The 12,942-nt window shown below is 38.2% G+C and overlaps 1 protein-coding gene across 3 annotated transcripts in view; it reads right to left on the minus strand.

The window, feature by feature from the left end:
- The window catches only part of cabp2a (calcium binding protein 2a), a 20,077-nt gene extending 8,694 nt beyond the window's left edge, over positions 1 to 11,383 (minus strand). The window contains exons 1-2 of one of the 3 annotated variants that reach the window (XM_077523899.1): positions 11,229 to 11,383; positions 10,918 to 11,100 (exon numbers count right to left, since the gene is read on the minus strand). In XM_077523899.1, coding sequence (XP_077380025.1) covers positions 10,918 to 11,100; positions 11,229 to 11,288 — 243 coding nt within the window. In that variant the 5' untranslated portion in view covers positions 11,289 to 11,383. The other 2 variants (XM_077523898.1, XM_077523900.1) reach the window with 2 other exon arrangements.
- Between the last annotated feature and the right edge of the window lie 1,559 nt (positions 11,384 to 12,942).

A 12,942-nucleotide genomic window follows, 5' to 3' on the forward strand; every position in this document is an offset into this window, starting at 1 on the left:
TAAATCAGCCATAATCTTAATGCCTTTTTTCAATTAGCTCTTCTAGCCTGTTATTGATCTCTACATATTATGATTCCATGATATAAATCTGGACTAGAAGATCATCTTCATGACTCCAGAGTATTTTCTGTTGCGAGTGTGTGCAAGTCATACATACGAGCTGGCTCTGTGCGAATCCTTGTTTGAGGAAGACACAGGCAGGCCCAACAATGTTGTGCAACATGTTGCAGTTCTTAACCAGAGCGCAGAGCGGCTCATCGAACTCCGGCTCGCTCCCTCTTTCCTCCTCTTCTTCCGTGTCCATCTCACCTGCTTCTCTCAGGCCCCCGAGCATGGCTGTGGCCAGTGGGGACCCACTTCGCTCGACAGGAGACACCCCCTTGGAAGAGGGGATCCGATTAAAAGGATCAATGGCACCAGTGGAACAGATTCATCTCGACTGTATGCATTTAAAATGTGAAATTCGACACTACTGTGCAATTTGTAGCATCTAATACAGAATTTTCACTATTTGACTTATTTTTACAAAATGTGTAAAGTACATACTAGAGGATCATTCAGTCCCAACATCCTTACCTTACTCTTTGTACTATTTTTTCTAGATGTCTTGTTGATATTTCCCATCACCACCCTCTCGTTTCCCCTTGTTTGTCCACTTCTGCTCGTCCTCACCAGTCACGTTCAAGTCCGAGATCCAACAGCGAGCTACATCCTGCGCATATCTCAAAACCCGTAAGCAAACTTTCCTATTGTGTCAACAAGCTACAATCCAAATTTCTGCTGGTCCAGGTCAAGCCAATATATCCACATGGTGCTGCGTCCAATATTAAACTCCAATAAGTTAAAAGCTGGGAAAAAAACGAGTTTTAAGACATGAAGGATAATATTATGAACAGTTGGAGAAGAGTGATAGGTCAGTATTGGAGAGCCTGGTAATATCCGGGCTGAAACATCCCACAATCTCTGATTGCATGACATCAACATTCTCTCTCTCTCTCTCTCTCTCTCTCTCTCTCTCTCTCTCTCTCTCTCTCTCTCTCTCTCCCTCTCTCTCTCTCTCTCTCTCTCTCTCTCTCTCTCTCTCTCACAAACACATTTCGTCTATCTATCTGTCACCCCAGCCCACTGCGAGTGATCTTTTGAATTTGGACCAACTTAATCTAATCCATCCCACAGACTTTCCTCTCTCTGCCCCTTGAACATCATGTTTACGGTCTCAAAATGACCACTAGCCTGGCACAACTCCGCATGTGCATGAGAGCGCGTGGAAGGGGGGAGGGTGTATGGGCAGAATTACGGTTGGGGAGTTGGCCGTCTGTTTAATCCCTGGCATTTCGGATTAGGGGAAAGAGTTATGTCGGACATGAGGAAAGGCTTGAATTGAATTCCCGTTACAAGCAGGCAACATGGAATTGGAAGAAATTTGTAATTTTGCAACATTAAAATGCTGAAAATTAGGGTATATAGAAAATTGATTGGGTTGTTTAAAAACAAGCCATATGAATGAGACAGATATTCCCATGTGTATACCATTAGGTATACACTTAGGGAACCTGTTAGGACAGTTACAAAAAAATATAGTAATACTTCTGTCATTAAGCATGACATACAGTAATGTCCATTCACCCATTATCTATTCCACACCAACATCCTGTTCATAACAAAAGCAGACCTCACCACACGCCATTGGTCACCAATCACAGGGCACATAAAAGAATGGGAACTGAACCCATCCTGGCTGCATAGAAGGCAGGCGAGTGAACCACTGCAAGTAACCCTTTCATGATGATGTATTTTGTCTACTGCTGTCACAATACAAAATTCTGACCGATACTCTATCTGTATAAAGCACCTTGAAACTGTTCCAATACGTAGACAAATTTAAATAATATTACGTGAATAATGATAGTATGTAGACAAGACGATATTGTAAATATTCAAGTATTATCATTTCAAATGATGATGGCTTTGATGTTGACGTAAAAACATTTAAAGAAATTGTTGTGCTGCAAAGTAAAAATATGTCTGATAAATTTGGCACAGCACAGATATGAGTGTGGTGAACGACTCTGACAAGTTTGAATCCTAAAAAAAAACAAAAAAACCTGCCAACTTTATCAAATGAGAGTTCACAGTCTTGAAAAATCAATACGTTGTCTCGATTCTCAAATGCTGTGGGAGTGTCCGCTCGATACGTGAAACCACGACCCACTGAAAAATGATTTGGTCTCGCAATTTCCTGATAGCTACACATCCTACATGTTTGAGCCCTGGGGGAAAAAAAACACCTAAAGCCACTGGTGACTGGAATATATCCCACCGGAACAACACCGGGCTTTCCATACTGCAACCAGGCTTGCAAGCAAACAAGCATCCGTCACGTGACTTGTGAATTAAAATTGATTATGTCATATAGATAACTACAAATGTATGGTTATAGACACAAAACTTTGTGTTTATGATGTACTGTTTATAGAAAATATAATTGGATTTTTGGAAAGGTGGGGGAGGGAAAAATGCAGTTGCAAAAGTAGTAACTATATTAATATAGGCTACTAATATATATGGTATGGTACGAGTGACATGGTCCACTGCCTTTCATAGGGCAAATGCATGCAGATTGTTGACCAGCACACCAACAAGCAGCCACTGGGGATTACTGAGAGCCAAACGTCATTGTGAAGAGAAGAGCTTTCAACAAGTTGCATTATCAAAAAGCAACCAAGAGAGCGCAGCAGAGCTAATCTTTTTCGCTGTTGGGACTCTAAAGCTGCACTCAAACTGCAATACACAATGGCCAACGGTAGAGGTCATCCAGATGCAGCACAAAACAGCTAGACACTGAAAGGTTAAAGCTCTTACATTTTCTCCACACACAATCGTTGTTTGTTTGTTTGTTTGTTTGTTTGTTTTGTTTTGTTTTGTTTTGTTTTTACAAACAAACGTGTTCCTCAAATCACGCTGATTGACCTTTTCTTGACCTTGAAATTCTAAGTACAATGTAAATGTAATTTATATCGTATAAGGAGACTGATGACTTGACAAACAACACGACTTGAATCCACACTGTCTCAGTTATATAATAGTATGCGCCTTAGCTCACTGATCCAGATGGTCAACCATCAGATTAACAAGCCTCAGCCCTAAAGTGGGCTTCCTCCGCATTGTACATTTTCGCACAATCATGTGTGAGTGTGTGTGTGTGTGTGTGTGTGTGTGCGTGTACAATATCAGCATATTAGAGAAAGCGCTCCGGAGAAGTACCCGGAGAAGACCCACGCAGGCATGGAGAGAACATGCAAACTCCATCCAGGATGGCCAAACACTGGGAGGCGGACGTGCTAACCACTCGTGCACCGTGCATGTGTATATATCTCTGTCCCATGGTAGAGGACACAACTGTTGCTGTAATAAATGCCACTTTGGTGAAGGCGCAGATGCTAACCTACTTTCATCAAGCTGGACATGATGTTAGTATAAAGTTGTCATCATCAAAATACATTTACAGTATATCATAATTTGTGACCTACAGATCACTTGTCAGCGTTGCATAGTCACGGAACTAAAATTACAATGCCAAAATATGTTTCATATTTAACTCCGATAGCTGATAGGGTATTATATAATGTATAATTATGTGTCACGGGTGATGTACTGGTCCACTCACATGGCTTGGGTGCCAGAAGCATAGATGCAGTCCACACTTAGTGACGGTGTGAATGTTGATTCATAAAATAGTATCATATTTGGTTAGCACCTTTGCCTCCCAATCAGAGTTTATGGTTACACGTCTTCCCCGTGTTTGTTTGGGCTTTTTTTTTTTTTTTTTTTGCATAATATGGCTTCCTCCCACATTCCAAAAACATGCAAGTTCCATTAAGCGATGCTAAATTGGAAATAATTATGAACACTTTTGTGAATGATTGTTTTTCTCTAGTGTCATGACTGATTGGCAACCAGCCCATGATGTCCCCCACCTCTTGCCCAAAGTCAGATGGGATCGGTTGATCCAGACAAATAAGCGTAATAAATGGGATTGATGGATGGCCAAATTGACACACTGAATCATATCTGCCAAATCCGTGTGTCCAGACTGTGCTTCATGCCTCAAAGTTCATTTAGTCTTATTTTGTGAGGAAAAAAACGTGGTGGGAAAGATGTGCATCTGGCTGTCTTGTCTTCTTACTCATTGCAGCTCAACTTTAATCCCTGTCAAATCCCAATCAATCTCTTCTGCCTTTCTTTCTAAATGACTTCCATCAGCCTTTGGCCCTCATCCTAGAGCCCCCACCACCTTCATCATCTGCTACATTTGTTGCTGAGAACATAGATGACTTATTTTAACAATGTGAATTGGTGGATGTTGCACACTATTTCTTTATTTTATTGGCTGAGTACTGATTACTGTCTGGACCCAATTTTCAAACGAAGCATCTGAAATGAAGTTGTTGTGAGTTTTTGCTTCAAAGGCACAATAGTATCTGTTTAAAAAAAAGTAAGAGAAATTTGGCCTTAAAGGCCCCTTTTCTGAAATAAATTTATATACCAAATATATAATATCAAACCCTAACAGTGTATAGAAAAGTGATATTTATGCAGTTTCCTGGAACGATACCGTTTCCCTTTGTAGTAACTGCTGCTGTCCCAAAGCATGCCACATTGAATACAATTTGCTAAAGGATGATGATCAATCGACATTCCCCATTATAAAATTGTAATCTGTTCATGCATGGGTCAAACTGGTTCCATCATAAAGCCTATTGTATCAATTATGATCCGGTTGTAAGTTTTAGAACCTCATCAAGGACAAAGGAACTTCATTTCTATGTCCTGGGCACGCCAAGGTGGGGGGTTGAGACGGTCTGTCTCACCTCCACAGACAGACAGCCCCTACCCAGCTCTGGAATCCAGGAGACTGACTGATATGAGAAAAAAACACACAAAAAAAGAAAAACAAACAAACAAACAAATTTTGAAACAGAACAATGAATTATGAAATGTTATGAGTTTGCCATTTTTGAAATGTTAGCTATGAAATATTGTGAATGTGTTTTATTTGTGTGGCATATTCCCCACTTAACTATTCATTTGTGTGCACGTTTTAACAGTTGTAAGCTCTCGGTAACATTTGTTTTAATGTGTCCAACTGTACGTGTTTGCATTGATTAAAATTTGACCTTAGAATCTCGTCTAACATGGGGTCAAACTTCAACCTGATGATTCTTTACAAAATTGCAACCAAGCTGGTAACTTTCCAACAGCTATGAAACCTGAGACGCAGAGACAGGACCCCTGGAGTAGGGGTGGGGCAACACTGGTATAAGACCCATGTGCCATCCCTGCTATTCCCTCTTTTTGGCTCTGCAGATGGCAATGGCTGGCCATTGCTGTGTGACAGGCCCAGTGAAACACGCTGTGTCTCTGCCAGGCCCAACGGATCGCAGGGCACTCTGAAACTGAAACAAAACGAGGCCTTTCCAGACGGCAGATCGACTCCCGAAGGATTGCCTCAGCAGTCCAGGCCGTGAGGCTCCTTCCATCCTGATGAACTCTCTCTCTCTCCTGAATCTTGCCTTCATCGAACTGGCTTGCCGAACCTCCAAACCAGGAACACCGCTACGTGTCTTGGGACAAACTCAGACCATCTGTAAGTGCAACTTTGCAAACATTAACCAGATTGTACAAATTGGTGCATTCAATTGGGTTAAGCAATTAGGTTAACTATTGGTCCCAGGTTTGCCTGATTAGGAAGTTCCATCACCTCGTTTAATTAAGACAGTTTCTCTTTGATTATTTTATCGTTTTAGTTATTTTTTTTATTTTCATGTCACAGTAGTTACAAATAGATTAGATAATAAATGTGCACAAAATCAAAACCTGATTGTGTACTGTGTGTGTGTTTTATCAATTCATAAGGTGAACAAAGAACTCACAAAACTGTTCAAGGGTACAACCTTCATTTTAATGACTGATTTAACGAGGTTATCATCTGTTATCCTGATAAAATTATCAAAAATAGATTTGGTGCTCCGCAGGCTCAAGTAAAATTTAAATATTAAATTTGAGTCTACTTCAATTAATGAGTCAATTAATTATTAATTTAATAAAAAACAATTGTTAATTGAATAATTAATTGAACTTATTTACCCTAGGCGGTACGGTGGGTGACTGGTTAGCACGTCCGCCTCCCAGTACTGAGGACTCGGGTTCGAGTCCAGGCTCCGGCCTTCCTGGGTGGAGTTCTCCGGGTACTCCGGTCTCCTCCCACATTCCAAAGTCATGCATGGCAGGTTAATTGGGCGCTCCGAATTGTCTCTAGGTGTGCGTGTGAGTGTGGATGGTTGTTCGTCTCTGTGTGCCCTGCGATTGGCTGGCAACCAGTCCAGGGTATCCCCCGCCTACTGCCCAAAGCCAGCTGAAATAGGCGCCAGCACCCCCGCGACCCTTGTGAGGAATAAGCGGTCAAGAAAATGGGAAAATGGATGGATGGATGGATGGATGGATGGATGGATGGATGGATGGATGGATGGATGGATGGATGGATGGATGGATGGATGGATGGATGATTGATTTATCCTACACTATCAGGGGTGAAAGTGGCCCGGAATAGTCTGGTAAAAGATTCAGGACTGAAACGATCCAGAACGGTGCCTCTGTCCCGAAAATATGACGGCTACGCAACTGTCCAAAAAACCAAAACAAAACAAAACACGTTAAATAACCTGCCAGGCTTCCACACACGCATTTACTAACATCAGATTTACAACACAAGAGTTAACAAGTCTACAAGGCTTCTGCATCGTTCCAGTGTGCTTGTGTAACTAATCCGTTTCCACCAACATTTATTACTTTATTTATTCCTATTGCGGCTCTGTCTCAGTTTATTTATCGATGTGCACATGCGTACATGTGCCGCAAACCACCACGCTCAACTAGCTGACAGACTGACATGTGATCAGCAATGGATAGTTAACTGAGCTCTGATTGTTTCAAATGCATGTGTTTACTGCAAAAAAAAAGAAAAGAAAAAACGCGAGGGGTAATGAACAACTTGTTGAATTAATACAATTAAAAAAGGATAATGCAATGGAAAATTGATCAGATGTTTAAGAGAAAGTGTTGAAGAGGCTGATGCAAATAAGTTTGTAGAACAACACCCAGAGATGATGAAAAAAAGTAACCCAGACTCACAGCAGGGGGAGGGGGAGCCACCCTGCTAGAAGAGATAGCAGGACCCTCCCATCCCAATCAAATACAAGCACAGATGATGTTGCTAGCCGTACTGTCTGTTTGGAAAAAGAGCAATTCAAGCATTAAAAGAAAAGAATGCCTATATGATCAAAATGGGTATCTATAGGCTACACATCCTGTCAGAAAGTGAAGTAACTGAGTGTCCAAGCAACTAAAAAAAAAAAGAATTAAATTCAAAATTCAATTTAAGTAACTTCAAAGTATATTCCATTTCAATGTGTACAATATAAGAGTAATTTTGACTTTTTTTTTTGTTCATTTATGTTACTTATTTATATCCCTAAAGTTCTAAAGTTATGTTCTAAAGAAGTTAAAATTGAGGTTTGGAATTTAGTTGTGAGGGAAGGAAGGACAATATTATTAGGAGATAGCGCTTGGGGTTGCCGGCGTTTTTGTTCATTTATTTTGCACATAACTGAAAAAATAACATTTTGAATGACAATCAGTTTCTCATGTATGCTTTGTTGCTACAATCACTAATGCATGTGCAAGACCTGTTGTGTTTTATTGTGTGAATGCATGGTAACCTTTATGTCATGAGTTCCAGCAAGAAATTTCACTTTCTCACTCCTGCTAACTATAGGAAGTTTATTCATTCCAATAGTTAATTGTCTGAAATGGAAACTGCTGCTTATATTTAGTGTAAATGCTTTCAAATCCAGGTTAAAAACTTTGCTTTTTTCTTATACCTTTGATTAGGGACTTTTAAACAGCTTTAATTAAGTGTTGTTTTTTTTTTTTTTGTAAATTTTGTAACCTATTTTTATTTATTTATTTATTTTTCCTCTGAATGGTAACTACTGTTTCTTGATGCTTATGTGTTGTCTTTCCTCATGTAAAGCACATTGAGTTGCCTTGTGTATGAAATGTGCTATACAAATAAACTTGCCTTGCCTTGCCTATATTTGCATTTTAATGACCACACTAGAAGCAATTATTATTTTGCTTTTACTTAATATTAATTGAGACAGTCTTTACCTAATGAGCTGCACTTGGCCACGTAAATTAAATCATGCCCAGGATGATGGCGTTTTGGACCCCCGGTTAATTAGTCTATAGCTTTTTTGGGGCATAAGTTTTCACAATTTAAAACTCAAACGTATATATCCATTGTGAGAAGACCTTGTTGATTGCACGGATCTGGAAGTACATACAAACAAACATGGGTGTGTTTGGTAATTCACTCTCACACCCGAGCACCCTTCTGAGAGCGTGTGTGTTGTGGGTCAAAGACTTGAGACTTGACCTGGACTTCGAGACCTGCGCCCATCTCTGGTCACTAAACCTGTGACACACGGAGCAGTTGAGTGGGCGAGGATAGAGAAGCGATGTCAACCCCTGAAGCTAACTTAAATATAAAGTACAAGTACACATTCAAAAAATTAAGTCATACATTTCAATATTGGTCCAGCTGGAAACTACATACAGTATATGTAGCACAAGCAGCTATTAATGGTAAATTAGCTACATTATGGATTAATACTGAAAAGATTAGACTGCTAAAAACACACCGCTAATACTCCTAGCCTGGAAACAACTGTATGCAAGTTAACATTACATACTATGAAGGATAAACAACAGACCTTGGCACTTAGCCCCTAAAAGGAAAAGATTTAAGATCAATTCAAAACTAAAAACAAAAAACTCGTGCTGCAATTGGCTGGTGACAAGTCCAGGTTGTACCCCGTCTCCTCTATAAGTCGGCTGGGAGAGGTTCCAGCTAAACCACAACCCAAATGAGCATAAATGATATAGAAAGTGGATGCATATAGTTTGTATATTGATACTTGTACTGACTTGACACTTATACATTGACATTGATGTATTTATATCATGCAGTAATACACATTTCCCCTTCATGTTGTTGTTCTTCTAGGCTTCAGTTTTTGTCACAAAATCTCTAAATTCAAACGCAGCAGATACGCATTCATTTCTTTTGATTTTCAGCAGAAGGAAAAACGTTGCAACCTCAAGAGATGCGGCATCAAAGTACTGTAAGATCTGTCTCAACAAAATCTTATTTTTGCACATTCTTTTGTTGACTGAATCTTTTTGCTGCTCAACAAAGTATAATAAAATAAGTTGATCTTAGATTTACCGCTGTTATGTGTGTCCAAAAACTCACCATTTCCTTTATGTGAAAGCCGTGCTGACAAACTTCATGCAGTAGGCTTCTACACTCTATAAGAGAATTGTTGAACCAATTTAAGATTACAAATTGAATTGTTGACCAACTTAAAAAAAAATTGTTGCAATTGGTAACACACGTTTGAATTAAGTTGGTCCAAAAGTGAATATCCATTCAACCATTTTCTTAATTATTCCTCACAAGGATTAAGTTGAATTAATTTTGATTTACTTAAATTTAATACTTTGGATTGGAGTCACTTTGGATTAATTTAATTCATGTGAATATATAAAGTTTAACAAACTTGTAATTAATTAAACTTAATATAGTCACTTCGGACTAACTTAATTCAATCGTGCGTTACCAATTGAAGTGATTCTTTTTTTCTTTTTTAAACTGGTCAGCATTTTAATTTGTAATCGTAAGGTGGTTCAACAATTCTCTTTTTATAATTTAGTATGCATTACTGCAGTGGTGTCCAAACTACGGGCCATTTGCAGCCCGCCATCCATTTTTCAGTGGTCCGCGACATATGCTAAAAATGTCATTTGACTCAGTTAAAATAAATTAACAAAAACAAAAATGTTTGGAGATGGTCAAAGTAAGAAGGGAGGGTGTTGAAAAAGACAGGTGCCATTAAACATTATTTTAGTTAACTAAAACTAACGAAATAACTAAAACTAAAATTCAAAAAACAATTTTGTTAACAAAATAAAATAAAAACGAAAATGTTTTTAAAAAAACGAAAACTAACAAACTACATTTTATGTTTACAAAACTAACTCAAACTAACTATAATTACAGCAAACATGTCCTTCGTTTTAGTCTTTGGTAATTAATTTAATGCATGAGCCTTTGGAGATGATTTCAAATGTGATTTTTAGTAGATTTATTTTAGATAAAAACCGGAATAATGACGATTGAAAGTATGTCACACAGAAGTGACGTCATTTAGCAGCAGCCAATAGAAAAGCACCTTCAGATGACATCGCTCCCATAGTGTTTTTTAAATATTGGGCACAAGTAATACACATTTAAAAAAAAAAATAAAAAAAAATAAAAAAAATAAAACAAAAAAAAACCTAATACTGAAACTAACTAAACTAAAAGTAAGCATTTATTAAAGAACTAAAACTAATAAAAACTAATGGAACCATCCTTAAAACTAATTAAAACTAACTACATTTAAAAAACAAAACTCAAAACGAAATAAAAACTAAAATAAAAAATCCCAAAACTATAATAACTCTCCTGACATATTACAAATAAATTGGTTTATGTACTGTAGCATTTTTCTAAATATGCAAAAGCACAAATAAATTATTTGTACAATTTTTATGAGTAAACACAATTTCTCTTCATAACATTATGTGGCCCTTGCTTCCTTCTGATTTTCTGTATGTGGCCCTCAAATGAGAACGTTTGGACACCCCTGCATTACTGAGATAAACTGCATGTTTATTTTCACCCCAGGTTCCTTGCTATCTCTTCTGAAACTTATAATTGACAACAAAATATTGCCCAGTTAAGAATCCTACCTGTCCAAACACAGAGTCCACAATGGGCCGCAGCCTCCTCCTGTCTCCCTCTTGCAGCCAAAGGTCATCACGGTCTCCCACAGGGGAGGACAGGCTTAAGGTTTTGGCCTTTGGCTTTGGAGGCCTCTTTATGCTAGCTGAACTCCAACGCCTCAGTGACTCAATCTTCTTTTTGATGGAACCCTGTAGATAATGTAAATACACAATTATAGTTAGGCCTCAAATGAGAAATACAGACTGAGATAAAAAAAAAAAAGAAAAAAAGAAAAAAAGAAAAATAATAGCAGGATGCAGGTTGTACATCAACTGACCTTCTTCTGTAACTTTCCCTCTGGTACCTCCATGGTTGACATGTTCTTCACGTCTGTCATCTTTTCTGCCCAACTTGCATGCACAAATATGTCTGCTCTTTCCTTTCGTCCTCTTTATCCGTTTGTAGAGCATCTGACACTGGTTGATAATCTGAGGCACATCTCTTACTGTGGTTGCTCCTCCTTCCCTCATCCCTGCCTCCCGTTCATCCCTACTGCTCTATGCATCATATTTTCATTTGCATGCTAGGGTCCAGTGCATCCGTTGTTTAATTCAACCCAAACACAAAACACAGCATTATTTGCTTTCATGGCAATATGTATGCGTATGCGGATTTTTTTTAAGCAATAACAAATTTAGACAATTGATTTCAAACGTGCACTCTTTCATGAAGTATGTCAGATGAATTATAGGCACATTTTTTTCTCCCCCTACAAGAATCCCACTTTCTTGCTGTCGCTTCCTGTTATTTCAAGGTGCTGTAGTTGATTGGATTTATCTGTGATATTAATGTAATGTACACACACAATGCAATATTTATTTTTTTGTTTGGTAAAAGCAACAAGCAATCAACATGTTGAATTCAAGTAAATAGCAGAGTATAGATTATAGCATTTGTGCCTGGTGGCCAAAAGAAAATCGCAAACATGCTACACAGATTTAATGCTCTTGCTAGCATCTGTCAGCTATAAACATTGTATTAGTGCCCTTTCAAGCAATTCTTTCAACCTCCTGCTACCTTCTCACTCTGATTCTCCTCCTGTCTCACATTTTCCACTTTAGGATAGTACTTTTATAGGCATTTTCACATATTGAGTGAAATATCCAATCTGATCGACTTAAATCATTGAATGTTATTATGTTTGCATGTATGTAGTGCTAAAATCGAGCCACATTCTCTGAATTGGTTTCATTTATAAAAACAGTGCTCAACTTGCGTCATTCCTTCAAATGACAAAGTATTATTGTGCATTAGGGATGTCACGATAAGGGCAATATCGTGATATCGTGATATTAAAACTTCCACAATAGTCGTCGTCATGTTCACAATATTTAAAAGGAACACATCTGTTAAAAAAGTCAGTTGATTTCCATTTGTGCAGTTCTAGCACCCTCTAGTGGCTAGTTTATTAGTGCAATTTAATTTTCATTAGGGATGTTTTGGCCTTCTATGTTTAAAATCTATGCTAATTGTCAGATAAAGGGGAACCTAATTTGCCTGTGAAGCGATCAATGTGTGCTTGCATTTGCAAGTAAGTGCCTCAATATTCTTATTAGAGATTGTAGGTGGTTTATATGCATTGCTGTTATGCACAAAAGCACAATATTGTACTTTTTTTTTTTTTTTAGTACGAGCTCTTTTTTTTTTTTTTTTTTTTTTTTTTTACAATATTGTGATCTTTTTTTAAATATCGCCAACGCCCCCACAATATCATGATAATTATCGTATCGTGACCTTCATATCGTGATAATATTGTATCGTGATATTTGGATATTGTTACATCCCTACTGTGCATGCTCAAAGTTTTGGTCTGGAGAAGGAAACAATGCAACAGCAATGTCCCAACTGCTGAGAGATTATCTGTTGAATTGCTGAGCTCAAAAGGGAGCTGTGTATGTAGGTCTGACTCTTTCGTTTTAATCCTGTTCTGTTTTTATATTCATGATCTTCTCTCTTTAATATTCTCTCCAAATTGCAACTACCTCCATAGT

The sequence above is a fragment of the Festucalex cinctus genome, chromosome 6 (genome assembly GCF_051991245.1).
Source record: "Festucalex cinctus isolate MCC-2025b chromosome 6, RoL_Fcin_1.0, whole genome shotgun sequence".
In the NCBI taxonomy this organism is placed as follows: Eukaryota; Metazoa; Chordata; class Actinopteri; order Syngnathiformes; family Syngnathidae; genus Festucalex; species Festucalex cinctus.